Source organism: Glycine max, chromosome 3 (assembly GCF_000004515.6).
Source record: "Glycine max cultivar Williams 82 chromosome 3, Glycine_max_v4.0, whole genome shotgun sequence".
Classification (NCBI taxonomy): domain Eukaryota; kingdom Viridiplantae; phylum Streptophyta; class Magnoliopsida; order Fabales; family Fabaceae; genus Glycine; species Glycine max.
The window spans coordinates 30,690,691-30,710,850 of record NC_016090.4 but is presented as its reverse complement, the minus strand read 5'-3'; the positions used below and the strand labels follow the sequence as shown (position 1 = coordinate 30,710,850).

At 34.4% G+C, this 20,160-nt stretch overlaps 1 protein-coding gene across 3 annotated transcripts; it reads right to left on the bottom strand.

Moving 5' to 3' along the window:
* Positions 1-2,538: 2,538 nt before the first annotated feature.
* LOC100500111 (UMP-CMP kinase family protein) lies at positions 2,539-9,281 on the bottom strand. 3 transcript variants are annotated; one of them, NM_001250029.2, is made up of 10 exons: positions 9,095-9,256; positions 7,807-7,858; positions 7,440-7,491; positions 6,300-6,417; positions 5,117-5,273; positions 4,920-5,000; positions 4,727-4,834; positions 4,571-4,642; positions 3,396-3,440; positions 2,539-2,731 (listed from the first exon to the last, which is right to left on the bottom strand). In NM_001250029.2, the coding sequence occupies exons 2-9, from the start codon at positions 7,831-7,833 to the stop codon at positions 3,432-3,434; spliced, it is 624 nt and encodes a 207-aa protein (NP_001236958.2). In that variant the 5' UTR covers positions 7,834-7,858; positions 9,095-9,256; the 3' UTR covers positions 2,539-2,731; positions 3,396-3,431. The 3 variants fall into 3 exon arrangements, 1 of the variants encoding a protein (NP_001236958.2); XR_005890637.1 differs by having other exon boundaries at positions 2,574-2,731; positions 3,396-4,642; positions 9,095-9,280; XR_005890638.1 differs by lacking the exon at positions 7,440-7,491 and having other exon boundaries at positions 2,574-2,731; positions 3,396-4,642; positions 9,095-9,281.
* Positions 9,282-20,160: the final 10,879 nt, after the last annotated feature.

The following is a 20,160-nucleotide window of genomic DNA, read 5'->3' as shown; positions in this document are numbered from 1 at the left end:
TTTTAAATCATTTTTGAAAGCAAACAATTTTAATATATTTTAAATTTTAGTTTCAACAAATTTAAACTAACTAACAATTTTAAATTATTTTAAATATTTGTTTCAATAATTGTTTTAAACTAACTAACAATTTTAAATTATTTTAAATATTTGTTTCAACAATTGTTTTAAACTAACTAACAATTTTAAATATTTGTTTCAAATTTTTGAAAAACTAACAAAATTAAATTATTTTCAATGTTTATTCAAATATTTTATAAAACTAAAAAAATTAAGTTAAATTATTTTAAATATTTTTAAATTTTGGTTTCAATATTTTTAACTACAAAATTTAATATATTTTAAAATTTACTTTCAATCATGTATCAAAACTAACCACCTTAATGTATTTTAAATTTTGGTTTCAATTTTTTATCACTAACAAATTTAATATATTCTAAAATTTTATTTCAATCATATTTTAAAATTTAAATTTTGGTTTCATCAAAATTTTCGTATAAATTTTCGTTTCAATCAATTTTTAAAAACTAACTAACAATTTTAAAATCTTTTAAATTTTCATGTCAATATTTTTTATAACTAACAAATTTTATATATTTTAAAATTTCATTTCAACCATTTTTTATAACTTAGAAATTTGTTATACATTTAAAATATTTGTTTCAATAACAAATTTAAATAATTTAAAATTTTTGTTTGAATTATTTTTATAACTAACAAATTTAAATTATTTTAAATATTTTTCATAACTAGCAAATTTAAATATTTGTTTGAATTTTTTTTAAAGTTAAATAAATATAATATTTTAATTTAATATTTTGGCCAAACTAATCTAATTTTTCTTTTGAAAATCTAATCTAATCTAATCTTAGTTTTAGAAATCTAATCTAATCTAATCTACTCTAATCTAATATTAATATACTTAATAAATAAATCGCAAAAATAATCCCTACACAGCATAATAAAAAAACATAATATAAAAAGGAACACTGACCAAATAAGCATATACATAATAAAAAATTAATACATTATCAAATTTCACAAAATATTACAAAACATGACCACACTACAAAACAATATAAAAAATACAAATTTTTATTTTCAATTTAAAAAAAAATTAAAGAACCCATACGAATCAGTGATCAATATGGTTCATGCGAATTGTCAATCCGTAAATTCATATGAACCGCTGATCCGTATGGGTTTTTTTTTTGAAAAAAAAATTGTTTCCGCCATTGATGCACTTCAAACAACAACAAACCAATACATTCATTCAATACAAAGTAATGAATCAACCAAAAATGCATGAGAAGTAGATGAATACAAAGCAATGAATCAAACAACACATTCATACGAAAAAGATAACTTACCTGGAAGAAGATGAAGCCAACAACAACAACCAACACCAAGCAGCAACGAAGAAGACAAAGTAGAAGCGGCACGTGACAGAGGAAGCAACAATGTGCGTGAGAAGAAGCAAAGAAATATGAAGCAGAAAGAAGAAGTAGAGGAACAACGAGAGGAAGAGAAGAAGACGAAGCAGAGGAAGAGGAAGAAGTGAAGCGGCGCGGAGGAGAAAGAAAGTGACTCGTACGAACGAGTCACTGTTCCTTTATATATTAAATGGCTCAAGGACAATTTAGCCATTTCACTAAGGGTGTTGGGTGTCCCAGGTGCCCAAAGTAACACCCAACTTTGTTGCCTACAGTAGCCCATATAAGGTCAAGTCTTATTATTTGCACCCCTCTTTTCCAGTTTTTATTTTTGGAAGTTCTCTCAAGATCACCCTCATCACTTCCAACTCTCATATATCTTAATTTCGGGTGATGCTAAATGTACCAACTCTATTGTTAGTGCATCCAATATTTTTTGTTGATTCCAAAATTATCCTATGTCAAGGTACGCGAGTTCGTGGTTAATCCGTATAATTTGTACGAATGAACTTAATCCGTAATTATAATTTAAACATACAGATTAAGTTAATCCGTATGAGTCATACGGATCATGTTGATCCGTATGACTCATACAGATCAACTTGAGTGAAGGACATTTTCGCCCATTCACTTAAAATGTTGGATTGGATACACCAACAATAATATTAGGTGCACTTAACATCACCCCTTAATTTCATTCTCTTTTGTGCACAAATGATCCCCAAATGATATTTTATTGTTCATTTCCTTCTCTGGTGAGCCTTAAGCATTTCAACACATTTTGTTGGAATATAAATTTCAGTGTATCTAATGCATTCTAAAAATTACATCTGGGAATTTTTTAAATGTTAAAACTTTGCTGAATTCAATTTCCAGAATGCAATAGATACATTTTAGAAAATAAATTTGGAATTTTTTTGTTATTTTTCACCTCTTTTTACTCTTTTCCTCTGTGAATCTTTCTTAAAAAACTCTGCAAAGCACAGGTTCAGGCCTAGTTTTTCACATTATAAAAAATCAGAATTATGAAACCACATTTCTCTGGCTAGAGATTCTCTGCAGGTGCAGACTATTTATGCCGTCTTTTGAAAGTACAGCTGAATAATAAATGGGATAAGTAAATATATAAATTGGTAGAAATAATCCCACACAAATCTTTATTGCAATTATCAATGAATGAGTCAACAAGATATAACACATTAGAATACAGAGGTAAAACCCTTAGGTATAAACTACAATTTTCTATACTTAATAACAAAATGTGACACAATAGAAAAAGCAGCCAACACTGATATGACCTGAAAAACAAAAACAAGATGAACAATAATTCAACATCATGCATTGCATCCACATATAACTATAAATGAGCACAAACACCTATTTAGAAACTCTATTCAATCCAACGTGTACAAAACAAATAAAATAAATAAATTGCTACTTTTCACGCACAAGATCTTTATTGTTAATGAGAAATCACCAACTTAACAAAACATGATTGAGTACCAATTTAGATTTTTTTTTTTTACGTAAAAATCTGAATTCAATAGGAAAAGAAAAGAGACCAAGTAGCTTATGAAATAAGCATGATCCATCCAATGATATAACCAAAATTACAGTCTACAACTTGGATGACTCAAGAAAGAATATTCTTTACTTTTCAGCACTAACCATACAAGTAGAATATCTAAAAGTATTACAAAAAAGATGGTTGTTCATGTTATCTTGTCCAGATAGAGTGCCTAGACATAGATCCGAAAAGCAAATCCAAAAAGAATTGATGCCCTACCACTTGGAAGGATATAACTTTAAAATGATAAACCTATAGAAGAATTGCAACACAATAAATTTGTCCCGTCCTCTTGAGAAAACTTCTAATGCATCAAAAAGGTTTCAAGACCAAATAGTACAGGAAAACGCATCATAAAATAAATGCCATCTTTTACCATTCGTTACAACTTTTACCTCTAAATTTCCACCATGGAGTGAAGGTGAACATGCTCAATCAGCCTGCAAATACCACAGATGAAAATCAATTCCAAGAAAAGTTTGCAGTTCAAATGGCATGATCATAGAATTTGATGTGATGACCAAATAATGTTGCTAGTGAAAAGTTAAGTTGCTCTTTATACTTCTCGGGAGTTCCTCACGTGTCTCAAGCGCGAAAAAGCAGTCATTGCATTGATGCAAAGACTACAGGTACAGAAGGATCAAATGGAATGTAAATTTTTATTCGAACTTCCGTTTAAACTTGGGTGTTGAAACTGAAGAAAGTTCCAAAAACTTCTTTCTTAACGTACACTTTCCTTAGGAAACCAGCAAGTAGTGTGGTAGGAAGTCAATGTCCACAAGCATCTAACTGGTCGCATCGCAAGTTTGCTAATCTTGATATTAACATATGCACAACCTAAGGTTTATACTTTTTACAAAAGTTGATTCAAAAGGAAGTAGTTTGATCAGAAGAGTAGATTGCACTTCAGGGTTAAGAATGTTCGAGGGTTAAGGCTTCATCCAATTTTCTTAACATACAAAGGCGAGCTTTGCCATTTAAGAACGCACCATATAATTTTTTTTTTCTTTTGTTTGTTCTCAAAAGCGTAGGCTGAGGAGCCGGCAATTGATTCACTATTAAAAGTTTAAAAGCTTTCATGAAAGGGCTGAGCAAGCAGGGCTTACTGTATTCATATTTGAGTGTACTTGAGAGTTGAGTTATGCTGTTATCTCTATATGAATGAATCTTAATCTTTAAATAAAATTTTGTTCTCTATGAACCTTAACATCCCCATCTATTCTTTCATTCATGTCACCTATATCTTTATATTTTCAAAAAAAAAAAAATGAATCCCATCACTAATATATGGTATATAGAACAAATAAATTTTGATAAAGAGAAGGATAAACAAAGTTCTCTTGCAGTGCATAAGAAAAAAGCATCATAATGCATACAAAGTTAAACTTCTTAAAATATCCATGCAATGCAGGAACTCATCACTAGTTAAATTATAGTATACAACATATTGTAATCCAGTCATATACCTTACTAATTAACAAGGAAGACAATGATTCCCAATTTTTGTCTTCGATACAAAATGGAACTTGTACATATAAAGTTTTGACATAAGGCGAACATAGTGATTTACCTTCTCATTCTTTGGACCAAAAATTCCTTTGACTGTCTCAAATACCTCTTCGATAGGCCTTGCAGCATCAATCTAAAAGAAAAATTTATGTGATGCCCTTAGTACCAAAGGAACCCAACTAATAAAAAGTAGGGAAGAAGCACAACTATCAATTACCTTGCGAACTTTTCCCTTTGCATCATAATAATTAATCACGGGAAGACTAGACTCCAAGAAAACCTTAAATCGCTTCCTTATTGTCTCAATATTGTCATCTTCTCTACCCTTTATAATTGAGAAAAAGTCTCAAGTGACGACTAGCACAAGGAAATACAAATAATTAAAAAAAAAAAAAAAAAAAAAACTCAACCTGGTTCCTACTAAGTAGTCGCCTCTCCATCTCTTCCTCAGGGCACTCAAAAAATAGGACAAATGCTGGTTCTATTCCTGTCTGCAAAAGCCATAATGCATTTTGGAAATCAAAGTTAGTACAATTATCTATATTTGAATAATTTGAATTGAACAAGCTTTATTGGGGGAATTGAAAATCAAAGTTAGTACAATTACCACTTTTTCAAATGCTGCACGGTTTTCCTCATTGCGGGGAAAACCATCAATAAGAAATTTGTCATTGCCACTTTCCTGCATTGCTTTTTGTAAGAGCTTAATTGTTACCTCAGAGGGAACAATTTTTCCTTCTTTAATCATATTCTGAATCATTGTGCTGTCAAACAAAAGAAATAAATTTGTTAATACTAAATGATATGGACTATTTAAGCCTAACAATACAAGATGTTAGACTAACAATAGTGCTCACTGCTCAGAAGTCAAAGTTGGAAATGAATAATCAGTATAGGGAGATACATATAAGAACTGAATGCAACCAGAATTTGGTAAGCAATACGTGAGAATATAAAGTCCTACTCAGAAAAACAAAAAAATAGGGCAATACCAATGAAATGAAACCTCCTGAAAACACACCCCACAACAGGAATAAAAGATATTCCAGCTTGCTATTACTATAGCATCACTCTCAAATCTCTAGCCAGATGCATTGAAAAAATGATGCAAACAAAACACATCCACCAATCCTCCAGACACAGAAAAAATCTTCAATGTAATTATATTGAATTTGTGACCCCTCAAAAACCCAAAAGGAGTGATGGGTCTACCATCATGTGTTACAAGGCGACCTCCACTAACCAAAAAAATTATAATATGTTCAAAATTGCCATTATGACCCATGGTATAATTCACATAGCCTCCATAACTTTTATTTACTAGAAATACAAGAGATTCGTCCTATGAAATTTATGAAAAAATAAAACCTAGTGTGGGAAAAAACATTTTGGTACATTGGAAATTATTTTCAATTTAGAATCCTAGTACCCCCCATACCTTCGCATAGCGAAGGGCCTCTGGGCAATGGGATACGAAGTTTAGAATCCTAGTACCAACAAGAGTTGCAAAAATATAATTTCGCTGAAATTTCTCATTATTAGTGTGCTAGGTCTTTTTTCGTGAGATTTATTCAGATAAGTGATTTTTCTATAACAAAAAATAGGTTTTTCCTGTACAAGTATAATTTTTTTTTATAAAAAAAACAAAATGAAAGTGCACTACCTATTGAACCACTAGTCAATTGATGTTTTTGATACAGACAGGAGAGAGACTGTAAATGGTCAGTCCAGATCAGGTTTATAAATCTTCACTAACATATTAACATGAAGACATAAAGAATATAACACACCCATTTTCAGAACCAGATTTGATTTCTGCTCGCAGAAGATCACCAGCACTGAGGTGAGTATACCCAAAATTTTCGACAATATTTGCACACTGGGTACCCTTTCCACTGCCTGGGCCACCTATATCATTATCAGATCAATAACCAACTTAGAAATCAGAAAAATCCACTGTAAATTCCAATGAACACATTAGACATAAATGGATAAATAAATTCACTCTTCAAAAGAAAAGAGAACACAACAAAAAATGATGCATGCTAAACAATAAAAACTAAACCATTAAATTAGTGATTGCAAGAAATTTATAAAAAGTAAGAATCAGTGTGACTGTCAAACCATCAAAATGTGTAGTGTGATTTATCATGTCAAAAGGAATTTTATGGCATGCAAGTAGTATGTTGTTTCTTTCAAATTTTTCTTTTCCAAAGTGAAAGTTCAATAATAAAAAATAATAGTGTTGAGTTGAATAGTAAAAATTTGTATTGTACTTCCAAACTAAGTCAAATTTCTAGTCTAGAAGGCAAAAAATTTCTGCAACTAAACTAGAAAAAATTAACCGCAGATTCAGGTTTCACAAAATAGCTCGTCATTTGTAAAGTGAAGCAATGAAGAAAGAATTAAGGGATTTAAAAAGCCTGTTAAGTAGAAGTTAACAAACTCAAAAAAAAAATAATAGTGTTGAATAGTAAAATTTGTGATGTACTTCCAAACTCATCAGCCAATTTTTTGTCTAGAAGATAAACAGTTTTCTGCAAATAACCTAAAAAACAATTAACTGCAGATTCAGGTTTTCCAAAACATCTCGTCAAATTGTAAACTGAAGCAATGAAGAAAGAATCAAGGAACTTAAAAACCCATTAAGTCTCAGTCCAATTATAATTATAATTTTACTAAAATTTAAATATTCGGCATTACATTAGCATCTTACCAGTAAACTACAAATGAACTTTTCAATAGACCAAAACTATTATTATTGAGTAGAACACGGAATATAACATGGAATTACGGAGAGTGAGGGGTCATCTTCAACAATTTGAAACAAACTCATATGCACCAGAATTTGATTGAAAACTCATTTAGAGGGAGGAAGCCTATGGAGAGTTGGAGATCCTTAACTTCAAATTTAATCAATAACTGCTTACCTAACACAAAAACAACTGTAGGATTTTTCTCTAGGAGGCTTCCATTTGCATCCTAGAATGAATGATTAAAAAAAGTATGTCAAAATATACATTAAAAATTCATACCATCACAACACAAGAAAAGGTTATAAATCAAAGTTTAAAGCTTGTATTAGTTTTACGAAAAGAAGAAAAAAAACTATATCTTGCTGGACATAGCACCAGCATTGCCCAATCAAGGAAAAAAAATTTCAATGTTTAAACCTTCAAATTCTGAATGAATGTAAAAGAATCATGAAAAATATTCACTTTAATCTGATTCAAAAAATGACCAGTGAAAATGCAAAAAAGCTAGAAGTGAATCCACATGTGAAATAACCATGAATACCTTGTTTGCAGCTTCAACAGTTCCCATTAGTTGCAACTAAAAATGTGTTTATCTGTAAAGGCAAAAATTCACAAATATATACAAAGATGAGTCAAAGAGAAATTATCTACGTCAAGGAATCATGCACCTATTATACAAGTATATTCGTTTTTTCTCATTACTCATTAACACATTCCAGAAAAAAACATCATATTTAATAAGCTTAAGTTCCATATAGCAAAGAAGCCATTGCACTAATTCCATTAAATTATGGTTATACTTCTGCTAAAAAAAAAAAGAGCAATTTGATCTTAATATGCACTATAATATTCTATATCTTCACTTCCTTAAATCGTTGATATATTCACCAAAAAATTCAGTTCACTCACTAGTCTCATTCACTATTCAACAAATCAAAACCGACATGCAATACTCTCTTCAATTTTCCATTAAACCCTTCACTCAATTTCATGCAAGGCATTGCATAGTCTAAATCAGACATGCAGTACTCTCCTTTAAATTTTCATTAAACTTTTCACTCAATTCACATATAATATTCTAAATCCTCACATCCTTACATAGCTGATCAATTCACCAAAAATTTCAGCTGATTCACAAGTCTCATTCACTGTGCAACAGATCAAGACAGACAGCAATACTCATTTAATTTTCTATTACACCTCCATGCAAGGAATTGCCGTTAACCAAAACCGGAATCAAAACTTAGATCTATAGAAAAGAAGCCAAAACAACAGCTCAGACACTAACATGCACAAGAATGATCACCACAAAACTGGAAAAAAAAAAGGAACAAATAAAAAAAACTAAGCAATGGAAAAATCACCACAAAACTGAAAGTAAGATCACGAACTGCCAAATCAATTTTAAAAAATTAGCTGAATTTTCATTTTTCAGAAGCAGCAACAACACAGACATGCAACACTCCCATTCAATTTTTAACATTAAACCTTTACGCAATTTCATACAAGTCATTGCCGTTAACCAAAACCGACACCAAAACTTAGCAGAACCATTACATCATAAATAAAAAGTGAATAAAAAAACTAAGAAACGAAAAAAAATCGCCGAATCAATTAAAATCCAGCTGAATTTTCATTTCAACGCAACGGAATCGAGCAATGCGTGAGTGAATCGAGAAATGAAAGAAGCAAGAAAAGGCGCGGATCTGAGATGGACGCGGTCAGATCTCGGCGAGATTCGAACAGATCGAGAGAGAGAACGAGCGCGAAGTGATACGAAGGAGAAAATCGAAACGGAAATTCAACGGAGATTCGGAGTTAGGTCATACCTTTCGCGCGAGGGAGAATAAGTATGAGAGAGAGAGGGAGAGAGAGAGAGGGAGAGAGAGAGAAAACGATGGAAGAATGAATGTGTAGGGGAATTTTGTGATACTTATAGGGCTGGAAGAAGGAATGTGTGTGGTTTTTTTTTTTGTTGGGAAAGGAAAAAGAGAGAAGTGAAGTTGATGAAGGAGGATGACACGGAGGTCGTTTTTAATAGTCGGTAGGGGCAAAATGGGAAAGTTGGGTGGTGTTTGCGTGATTGTAACGGCTACAATGCACGCTCTTTTCGGGCACGAAGGACTTGGGGATCATGATTTCCCTGCAAAGGAGGCAGGTCCCAAGATTCTTGTATTAAAAACCATTTTACTCTTTTCATTTTTTCTATCATAAATATGTTTTTATCCTGTAAGTTTATGCTTTTTAATTTTAGTATAAGTATTTTTTTATTGATTTTTAGTTATTTTAAATTTATTCTTTTTAAATTTTGATTTTTGTGAGTTTTTTTTTTCATTTTTAATTCTTACTATAAATTTATGTTTTTTTTAATTTTAACCTCTTTAATATTTTAATTTTAATTTTTAATATCCGTAAGTTTGTAATTAGCAAGATAAATATTGGAAAAATATAAATTTACATGAACTAAAAATAAATAAAATTTTACATAAATCAAAATTAAAAATACACAAATTTACATAAACTAAAAATACATAAAACAATTTATAAAGTCCAAAATTAAAAACACATAAACTTAGGATCAAAATTCAAGAACTAAAATAAATATTTTTAAATTTTAAGAATTAAAAAAATGCACCCTTAAATTCAGGGAATAAAATAAATAATTTTGAATTTTAGAAAAAAAAAATACACCCTCAAATTAAAGAACTAAAATAGAAGTTAAACTTTTTTTTTCTTAACATTTTGAGTTTGTGACGAATATACACCCTCAATTCTTGATGCATTAAAATTTGTTAATTACGTTCATTTTTCCATTAATTTTGTTAGAAAATATAATGATAATAAATTATATATTTGAGGAGCTAACATAACACTAATTTGCAATTTACTAATTAACATTGACCAACCAGTAAAGGGTTAGAATAGATATATATAAAAAAAGACAGTAATTTATTAATTTTAATTTTAATTATTTTGAACATCTTTCTAATTTCTAAAACTACTATAACAATTCCATTTTAAAAAACTACTATAGCAATATCTCACAAACACACGAACTAAAGTGTGAGTTTACCCATTCATACTACATTTTTTTTTTTTACAGATTCATACTACGTTTTAACCTTTTTAATACACAAGTGCAATCTTTTAATTGTTTAAATATTATACTGTGTATTTTTATTATTAAAAACACATTATATTATACTAGAAATGTCTCTCTAAATTTTTTTAATAATAAAAAAATAGAAGTTTAATATAATTAATAAAAAAATGACAATAGAAAAAGTTAATGTAAGTTAGAAGAAAAATTTAAAAGTTTAAGAAGTGATTTAAAGGTAAAATTATCCAATAAAATGTGTACATCAAATGAGATAATTCTCTTTATTAATAATTATGGGAAGAGTGTCTCTCTAAATTTTTTAAATAATAAAAAAATAGAAATTGAATACAGTTAATTAAAAAATGAGAATAAAAAAACTAATAATAGAAAAGTAGTTGGAAGTTAATGTAAGTTAAAAGAAAATTTTAAAATTTAAGAAATAATTTAATGGTAAAATTATCCAATGAAAATAGAGAGTGATTAATGAGTGGTTATCTAATATTGGTTAGGTCATTTTTAATATGCATAATTAAAGATGATTAATTGTTGTAATTACTTTAATATTATTAAAAATAAGGATCAAATAGTCTAAAAAATGTGAAGACAAAATACAATTGCACAAAGTTTTATCCCTTTTGTATATTGATATAAATTAATAATATACAAAGGAGAGAGACACTAAAAATTATTAGTGGGTACTTACTAGGAAAAGTAACAAAAATTTAAAAAATAACAAAGGATAAAATGATTTAGTGAGATGTATACATCAAATGGGATATTTCCTTTATTATTAGTATTAGTATAGATGGATTATAGATAATGGAAAAATAGGCATTACCAATCTATTTGTTCACAATTTTTTATTGTTAGAATTATTAGATTTTATATGTAGTCAGTCTAATTTCTTATTGGAAAGTTTAGTGAGAGAGAAGTAACTAATTTGGAAGATTAAAATATACTAATAGTGAGATAATTTGCAATAATATAAGTCGAGAAATAAAAGAGGCCAAAAACAATATTAAGATTAAAACAAGATATTTCATTTATAATTATCGTAGATTGTAGATTGCTTAAAGGTTATGATAAACGTTAGAAAAGGAAAAATATTAGTTAAATTTTCCATACACAAAAAATATTGTATCGGTTTTGTACTGTTCAGGACCCACAAAATACATGTGGCATCCTGTATGACACTTTTAGACACGTGTTAATCCTTCATGTCAGCTTTGTTACAGGAGCGGGGATGCTCGACACTCAGCAGCTGAGCTCCCCAACAAACAAGTTATCTCTAACCTATTAATATTCAAATGTATTTGAACATCTTATCTATTGATAGGTAATTAATTATTTATAAGGTCACACGTATGATTATTTTCTACCTTTTATCTATAAACAAATGTTTATCTCTAACATTATCTACAAGCTTCTGGCTATTATCTACAAGCCGAGGATTATATGCAACGACTATAAAAACCCCTACAAACAAGGACCAATAGTCACGCTCCACTACTATAAATAGAGGTTTCATCGAACCCTCTACACATCCCATCATCTCTCATTCGCTCACCCTTCGAGCTTAAGCATATTTGCTCTCATACGAATATACTTGCTTATTTCTCCTAACTCACATTCTTACTTGAGGTTCAGAATCCTTTGTTTTGCAGGTCCCATCTCTTGTCCTTTCAACAAAGGTCATCCTCAAAGCTGACATGTGAAATCCGAGACCCTACTCCAGCCATGTCCCCCTTGACGTGTCACAGTTTTCAGATTTTGGTAAGAACATTCGGCACCCGCCATGGGGCTGTAGTAAAACATATCCTGCGGTCTCTCATCAACTCTCTTTCTCACCCATGGTTAGCACTTAGTTTGGCCTCAGATACGAGACCCCTCTCGAACACTCTCATCTTCATCTGACTATTATGACAAACACAAACACTCTACAATAACTCCAAAACCGCATCACAGAGATGGAGCGACGCCATGAAGAGGAGTTGACAAAGGTAAAGGCTGACCATGACCAGTTGGAGACTCGTGTCAGACGTTCCCAGGGTGACGAGCAATCTACCCACACTTTGCCTGAATGCACCCAAGGGGAATCACACCCCAACGCATATGTGATAACTGCTAAATAATTGGATTTTGATAGTAGAAAATCAAGCAAAATTGTCTTTAAAAATAATTATTTAGCAATTATTTGCGCTTAAATATTAAAGAATTGATGTTTTGTTGAATTTTGGCTGCAGATATAAAAATTGGAGGTGTAACAAGCAAAAAAGCCAAAAAAAATTGAAGAAAAGAAGAAAATCTGGAGTAGGCCCAGCCCAATACGTGCGCTTAGCGCGCGTCACGCATTAAGCGTGCCAGGAAGCATAGGCGCTAAGCGAGGCATTAAGCTCGAGAGTTGTCATGCGCGCTGAGCACGCAACAGGCGCTAAGCGCGCATAACTGAAATAGAACGCGCTAAGCCCGCGATCCAACAGAAGCACGCGCTAAGCCTGCAACACGCGCGCTAAGCGCGCGATCTACACGTGTTGAGCGAGGGGGTGTCACGCTAAGCGCGCCTACGAAGGCCCAAAGCCCACTTCAGCAGCTATAAATAGAGAGCCAGTCCAAGGGGGAAGACACAGAACACATCACGACAGAACCCCCTATCCTAGGGGTTTCATTTACTCCCTTTCTTTCTTTCACCCCCCTTCTCATTGTAAAGCCCTCAATGGCCATGAGTGACTAAACCCTTAGTTAGGGCCTGGCAGGCGTAAGCCAATGTGATGTATGATGTACTCTTCATTATTTATCAATGCAATATCAGGTTTTTCTTTCCTATTTTCTTTTCTGTTTTTATCTTGTATACCCATCTTTATATTCTGTTAGGGGTTAGATGCTCGAGAGAGGGTAACTTCTAAATAAGATTTAAAGAAGGTATGCATGCATCAGTTTTAGGGGTTAGACGCTCGGGAGAGGATAACTTCTAATAGAACAAGAAGAAAAGATATCATAATAAAATCATTGCTAGGCATAGAGTGATTGCATTATGCCCATGTGTCAAAGCAAACATCTAGAATTAGAACTTCATGCATTTTATCTATTGAGTCTTTGCAAAGGCATTTGGGAGATAGATAGGTAAAATAGGCTTGTCATCGTGAGCAATCAGGGGCAAGTAAATGAATAGATGTGGGTAGGATAGAATAACCTGAATTGGTAAATAAAAAATCATAAACTCATACATCCAAGGCAAACAAGGCAAGTCAGTTCCTAACACTATCTTATCTTGAATTTTTTTTATTATCTAAATCTTTTATCTTTCTTATCTTTCACTTTTCTAATCTTTTATCTTTTTTCTTTATCTTCTATTTTTATCTTTAAATATTTATCTTATCTATTATCTTTCTTTATCTTTTATTTTAAATTCTTATCTCTTGCTTTTAAATTGGATTTGCATTAATCTAAGTACAAACAAAGTCCTTGTGGATTCGACACTCGAACTTCCGAGTACTTTACTACTTGTGACAATTTGGTACACTTGTCAACGAGTTAACAATAGGCAACATTGTAGATGACTTAAATCTCTCCCACATACACCGTCCAACAAGGCGGACCATCCTCCAACATCCTTTTGTCGACTGTATTATGGAGGCAAACATACTCTTGGGGTGGAAACCACTCAACCTCGAGCAGTACGATGGGACAACAAATCCAAACGAGCATCTGGATGCCTTCTTAACACAGGCGAACCTCTACACCAACGACGACACGATTTTATGTCGTGTCTTCCCTTCGTCCCTCAAAAGGGCAACATTGACCTGGTACGGTGGACTCCCACCTAGGTCTATAGACAGCTTCGACACCCTCGTTGAACAATTTAATGCACAGTACATTACCAGTAGGTCTCACCGCATGACCTCGATCGCCTTGGCCAGTCTGTGAGAAGTGGACGACGAGTCCCTCAGAAAATTCATGGAAAGATTTGGGCATAAAGTCGTCTAGATCCGAAATCTTAACCCTGAGGTAGTGTTGCATTCCATGCTCCTCGCACTATGCCCCGACAAGTTCACAGACAGTCTATGCAAAAAACTACCCGATAGCATGGACGAGCTGTGCGAGTGAGCCAAGGGCTACATCCAGATGGAAGAAATGTCCAGATTCCAGAATGTAGTCCACCAAGCCAGACAAAAGCTCGACAAGCACACAACCTAACAACCACCAGGTACGAGTGTTACACACCCCTAACAGCCAATCGCACCACGATTCTCAAGAAAGCATTCAACCTGGAAGTACCCATCCGACTATCCTAAAGGAAACCTCCTAGGCCGAGGTCAGATGCAACCAAATACTACAAATATCACTGCGGTATTGTTCATAACACTGAAGACTTATAGGCCCTAAAGGACAAGATTGAAGAACTTATACAGGCTGGATACTTAGTCCGGTTTGTTAAGAGACCAGACAACCACCAAGCAGGAGCAAGACCTGAATAGCACCAAGAGGAGGGGCATAGGAACCAGGAAGCAGACAGAAGAAGAGCAGAAGACCGAGGCAGACAACAACAACAACAACGGTATGAGCGACAACCTCCACAAGAATAGGAACCCACCCAGCAAATCAGAGATGTAGTCAACACCATTGCGGCTAGATTTTCCTCTAGAGGACAGTCCATCTAGTCCCGAAAATGTCATATGCACGCCATCTGGGACACCGACATTAATTTTGTTGATGCTACCCTACAATGAATACTCTCTCCTATCACCTTTATAGATAGGGACTTCAAGGGCATCAACCCCGTCAACCAAGATGACCCCGTGGTTGTCTCCATCATCATTGCAAACTTCATGGTGTCTAAGGTCCTTATCGATCAGGGCAGTTCCTGAGATATCCTGTATGGGAAAACCTTCCAGAGACTTGAGGTCTCCCCTGACACCGTCCATCCTCATGCCGATCCACTCCTCGACTTTGTAGGCAAGAGAGTCAAGACCAGAGGCTACGTGGACTTGATGACCACCTTCGGTCAGGGCAAGCTTTCCAGGAGATTCACCATCAGATATCTATTAGTTGACGCAGACACATCATACTTCGCCTTAATCGGCTGGAAGACACTTAACGAGCTTTGAGCCAAAGTCTCTACGTCCCATTTGAAGATGAAATTCCATACTCTAATAGAGGAAATTGTAACCATCAAGGTTGACCAAAAGCAAACACAACAGTGTTATGCAGAGAGCTTGAAGGTAGTAGCATATCCTTCCACCAAGGAACCTGTCATGCCTCATCCCACAGCAACTGAAGGCACTCAAGTCATGAGTGTGGACAAAGGGTCTCAAATTTAAGCCTTGACCATCTACTAAGCAAGCTAGGGTGATGAATTCAACATAGATCCATGAGACAACACCTCTGATAGAGACCTGAAACCCATCGAAGAGCTCGTGAAGCTGCAACTCAGACCTAAACTCGGGCAGTGCACACAGCTCAGTAGGAAACTCCCCAATCATGAGCACTGGCGCACCGCCAACGTGCTACACAAAAACACATATTTATTTGCTTGGCAGTCGTCTAACATTCCAGGAATCAATCGTAGCATAATCTGCCACAAACTTGTCATTTTCTCGCAGGCCAAACCAATATCACAGAAGAAAAAGAAGATGGGAAAAGAATGACATAAAGTCGTCAAAGAAGAAGTTGACAAGCTCCTCAAGGCAAACTTCATAAGAGAAGTCAGGTTTTCTACCTGGCTCGCCAATGTCGTCATGTGTTAGACAAGTGGTCTCAGTTATCTTAAGAATGGGGGTTGAATTAAGATACACAAGCTATCCCCCAATTAAAATTTAACTCTCTTTTTTTTATTAACAATGCAACCCTTATTATGAATTACTCTAAGAACAATTCAAAAACAAACTTCTTTAAAGCAAAATATAAACAATAATAAATAACAGAAGTTTAAGGGAAGAGAGAATGCAAACTCAGTTTTATACTGGTTCGGCTACGTCCTGTGCCTACGTCCAGTCCCCAAGCAACCGATTGAGATTTTCACTATCTTGTAAAATGCCTTTTACAAAGTCTGAACCACACAGGGACAACCCTTCCCTTGCGTTTAGAAATCCTTACAACTTAAGAGACCCTTGGTCCCTTAATCAATTTCTTTGAATAAGAAGAAGAAGAAGAAGAATTCTCTCTTTAAGACAAAGATATTACAATTGAAGATCACTCAAGATTCCTTATTGAATTTGCAAGTGTTTTAGCCAGGGAATTCTTTTTTAGAGTTATAAGACAATTTGGTATTGAGAGGATAAGACAATTTGTTCAGGAAAACTCTAAGGAATTTCGTGTCCCAAGTCACCTATTTATAGACCTTTGATGGTCATTCAAAAACTTCTTGAACAGTTGCGACTCTTGGGAGTTATTTTCAAAAATTTCTTATTGGTAATTGATTACATAATTGTTGTAATCGATTACACAGTTAGTTTTTGAAAAGTTGTGACTCTTCAGATTTGAAATTTGAATTTTCATGTCTGGTAATCGATTACACACAAGTTCTATCAATTACAGGCTTTAAAATTTAAATTCAAATTTCTAAAGGTTGTTACAAAACGTTTAAAACTTCTAGTAATCGATTACAAGCCTTATGCAATCGATTACAGGCTTAAAAATTTAAATTCAAATTTTGTAAGAGCATTTCAGAAATTATTTTGGCCATTGGTAATCGATTATAGCCTCTGGTAATCGACTACCAGAGAGTAAACATTATATTTATGAAATCTAAAAAACTTTTGGAAAATATTCTTTGGCCAAACCTGTGCATCATCAATTAAGAAACTCTTCCTTAGATTCTAGGAACTAAGTTCATCAATTATCTTGAATTTCTGGATTCTTGACTTGGATCAAACGTGAGAAGCGCTTATCTTTGGCATCATCAAAACATCATAGCATATATGCTTCTACGTCATGGTCAAGAAGGTCAATGGAAAATGGCGAATGTGCACCGACTACACTGATCTGAACATGGCATGCCCCGAAGATGCATATCCTCTACCCAGCATCGACATGCTAGTTGATGGAACGTCCGGTTTCTAGGTGCTAAGCTTCCTAGATGCCTACTCCAAATACGACCAGATCATAATGCATCCTCCAGACTAGGAGAAAATGACATTTATCTCTGAAGATGTCAAGTTTTGCTACAGGGTCATGCCTTTCAGCCTAAAAAATACAGGCGCTACATACCAATGACTCGTGGACTAAGTCTTCAAACAACAGATCGAACGAAACATCAAGGTATATGTGGATGACATGGTTGTCAAGTCTCAAAGCATACCCCAACACGTGGTGGACCAAGAAGAATTCTTTGGAGAACTCCGCAAATATGACATGCGCCTCAACCCTGAGAAATGTACTTTCAAGGTACAAGGAGGCAAGTTCCTCAGCTTCATGATCACACACCGAGGGATTGAAGCCAACCCCTACAAATGCACTACCATACTAAAGATGCGTAGCCCAACCAACATCCAAGAAGTGGAGAAGCTAAACGGTAAACTAGCATCCCTATCCAGGTTGCTCCTAAAGCTCATCGAAAAGGTGAAGCCATTCTACAAACTACTCAAGAAAATTGAGCCCTTCCTATGGGACAAGACTTGTGAACAAGCCTTCCTGGCTTTCAAGGACACCATAGACGCACTGCTAGTTTTAAGTTGACCCAGGCTAAGAGCACCCTTACTATTGTATCTCTCAGTAGCTGACGAAGCCGTTAGCTTAGTGTCGCAACGTGCCCTTCGCGGGCGAGCGAGGGCGAGGCTCACGGGTGCGCTTCCCAAAGGAGGAAAGATGCGTGGAGTCGCCACCAACATTTATTTGTGGAAAACGTCGGGAAAACCGAAGGAAACCGGTCAAAAAGAAAATTCTAAGTTCGGGAGTTGTATTTACGCTTGAGGAAGGTATTAGCACCTCTTACGTTTGTCTCGAAAGACAACAACCTATTTTTAGAATTGTGGAATTGTGTTATCTTAACTTTTATTTCTTTTTATTTTTTGAGGTCGACAAAAGCGGGGCTTTTGCTCCTACGTACCCTCCTTTGGAGAGGAAATTAGACCTACGTAGTTCTTTCTTATGCGTGAATCAAGTGGTTCTTTTTACTTAAAAAGTGATCATTTTAAGGCGTTGGACCTTAAAAATGATCTATTTTACTTGGTAAGAAAACTGAGATGATAAACTTTCAAAACCCTATTTTTTGTGGACGAGCTTGACTAGGCGAGTTGATTTTAGCCTTAGTTTCACTTTAGTTATTAGTCAATTCAATTAAGAATGAGAAATCCCAAAGAGAAAACGTCCGATTGATCTTTCGCTTTTATTTTACTAAAAGGTATTTTTTGATTATTATATTATTATTTTACCTCTTTTTTTATTTCCAACGTGGTTACGGCACGACCGAACGGTCGGAATTCATTTTAACCAAAATTAACGGATGATACAATTCAAACGATCGGTGGAAATTTATTTTATTTTTAGATTAAGCGAGAAATGGCTTAAATAAATGGCTTAAGCACGTCAAAATGGGGTATAAAAAGCGAATGAAAATGAGAATAAAAATACACAAAACAAATGTGGACCACCACGGGTACATAGAATGAATTGAAAAGCTTGGTTTGAGGTACTTACCAGTCGAAGACTGAAGAAAACGAAGAACGAATGATGAATCTTGAAGAACGGTCGAGAATCTTCGCGTAATTACTCACGGAAACATTACGGAAGCGCCTCGGCTTGGATTTTCTTCACGGAACTAATTTTCCTCAGCTATTTCGAGAGAGAGAGAAGTGCCTAAGGGGCTGAACCCTTTTCTTCTTCACTTCATCCCCTATTTATAGCAAAATAGGGGAGAAGCTTGCCGCCCAGGCGAGCAAGGTTGCTTCCTCCAGAAGCAACAGCCTTCTGGAGGAATCTTCTGGAGGGCCCAAGTGGGCCTGGTTGCTATTTGCACCCCTTTTTTACTAAATGCACCCCCCTTCTATTTTTTGTAATTCTTTTTCCGTAACGTTACGAAACTTTACGAATTTCGTAACGATACTTATTTTCCTTCCGCAAGGTTACGAATCCTTACGGATTATGTATTTACTCTTTTTTAGCTTTCGAAGAAGTTACGGAAACTTACGGATTGCGCAAAAACACCTCTTTTCGACTTCCGCCACATTACGGAATTTCACGGATCGCGCAAGCCTGCTTCCTTTAGATTTCTGAGACATCTCGGGACTTCATTTATTGTGCAACAAAGGACGCCAAGTATCTCAAAGCGGCTAACCAAAGGTTGCATGTCATCAAGTAATAATCCCCGGACGAAATTAGGGTATGACAGTTGCCCCTCTTTACTTACCTCTCATCGGAGATAAGAGGAAAGCAAAGATAGGACATTGATTTCGTCCGTCCTGCCCTTTCCGTGATGACGACTCTCATCTCTACTTCTTCTTTTTTCTTCTGCACAAAACAAAATACAAACAACAACGAATATAATACACATATACACATACACATACTTGGCGAAGGAACCGATCTGGAAAACAACAGAATAACGTGCTTCCCAGTCACCAGAAGCTTCGCACTTGATAATGGAGAACACATGAAAAGCGCTAGGCAATGACATTCATGGTGCTCCGAACAAAGGTGGAGTATGGAGGATTGCCTTGAGGGTCCGCACTTAGGCAACCATGAAACTCAGCTCATAACTCAAAAGTGGAGGACACATGAACAGCCCTAAGCAATAACATTCATGTGGCTCCGGAAAAGGATGAGAATAGAGGATTGCCTTGAGGGTCCTCTCTTAGGCAA

Coding starts and splice junctions, on each gene's coding strand:
- LOC100500111 (NM_001250029.2), bottom strand. CDS start 7,833: ATGGGAACTGTTGAAGCTGCAAACAAG. Junction 7,492..7,806: donor CTGTTGAAGCTGCAAACAAG/GTATTCATGGTT, acceptor CATTCATTCTAG/GATGCAAATGGAAGCCTCCT. Junction 5,001..5,116: donor GTGCAGCATTTGAAAAAGTG/GTAATTGTACTA, acceptor TGGCTTTTGCAG/ACAGGAATAGAACCAGCATT.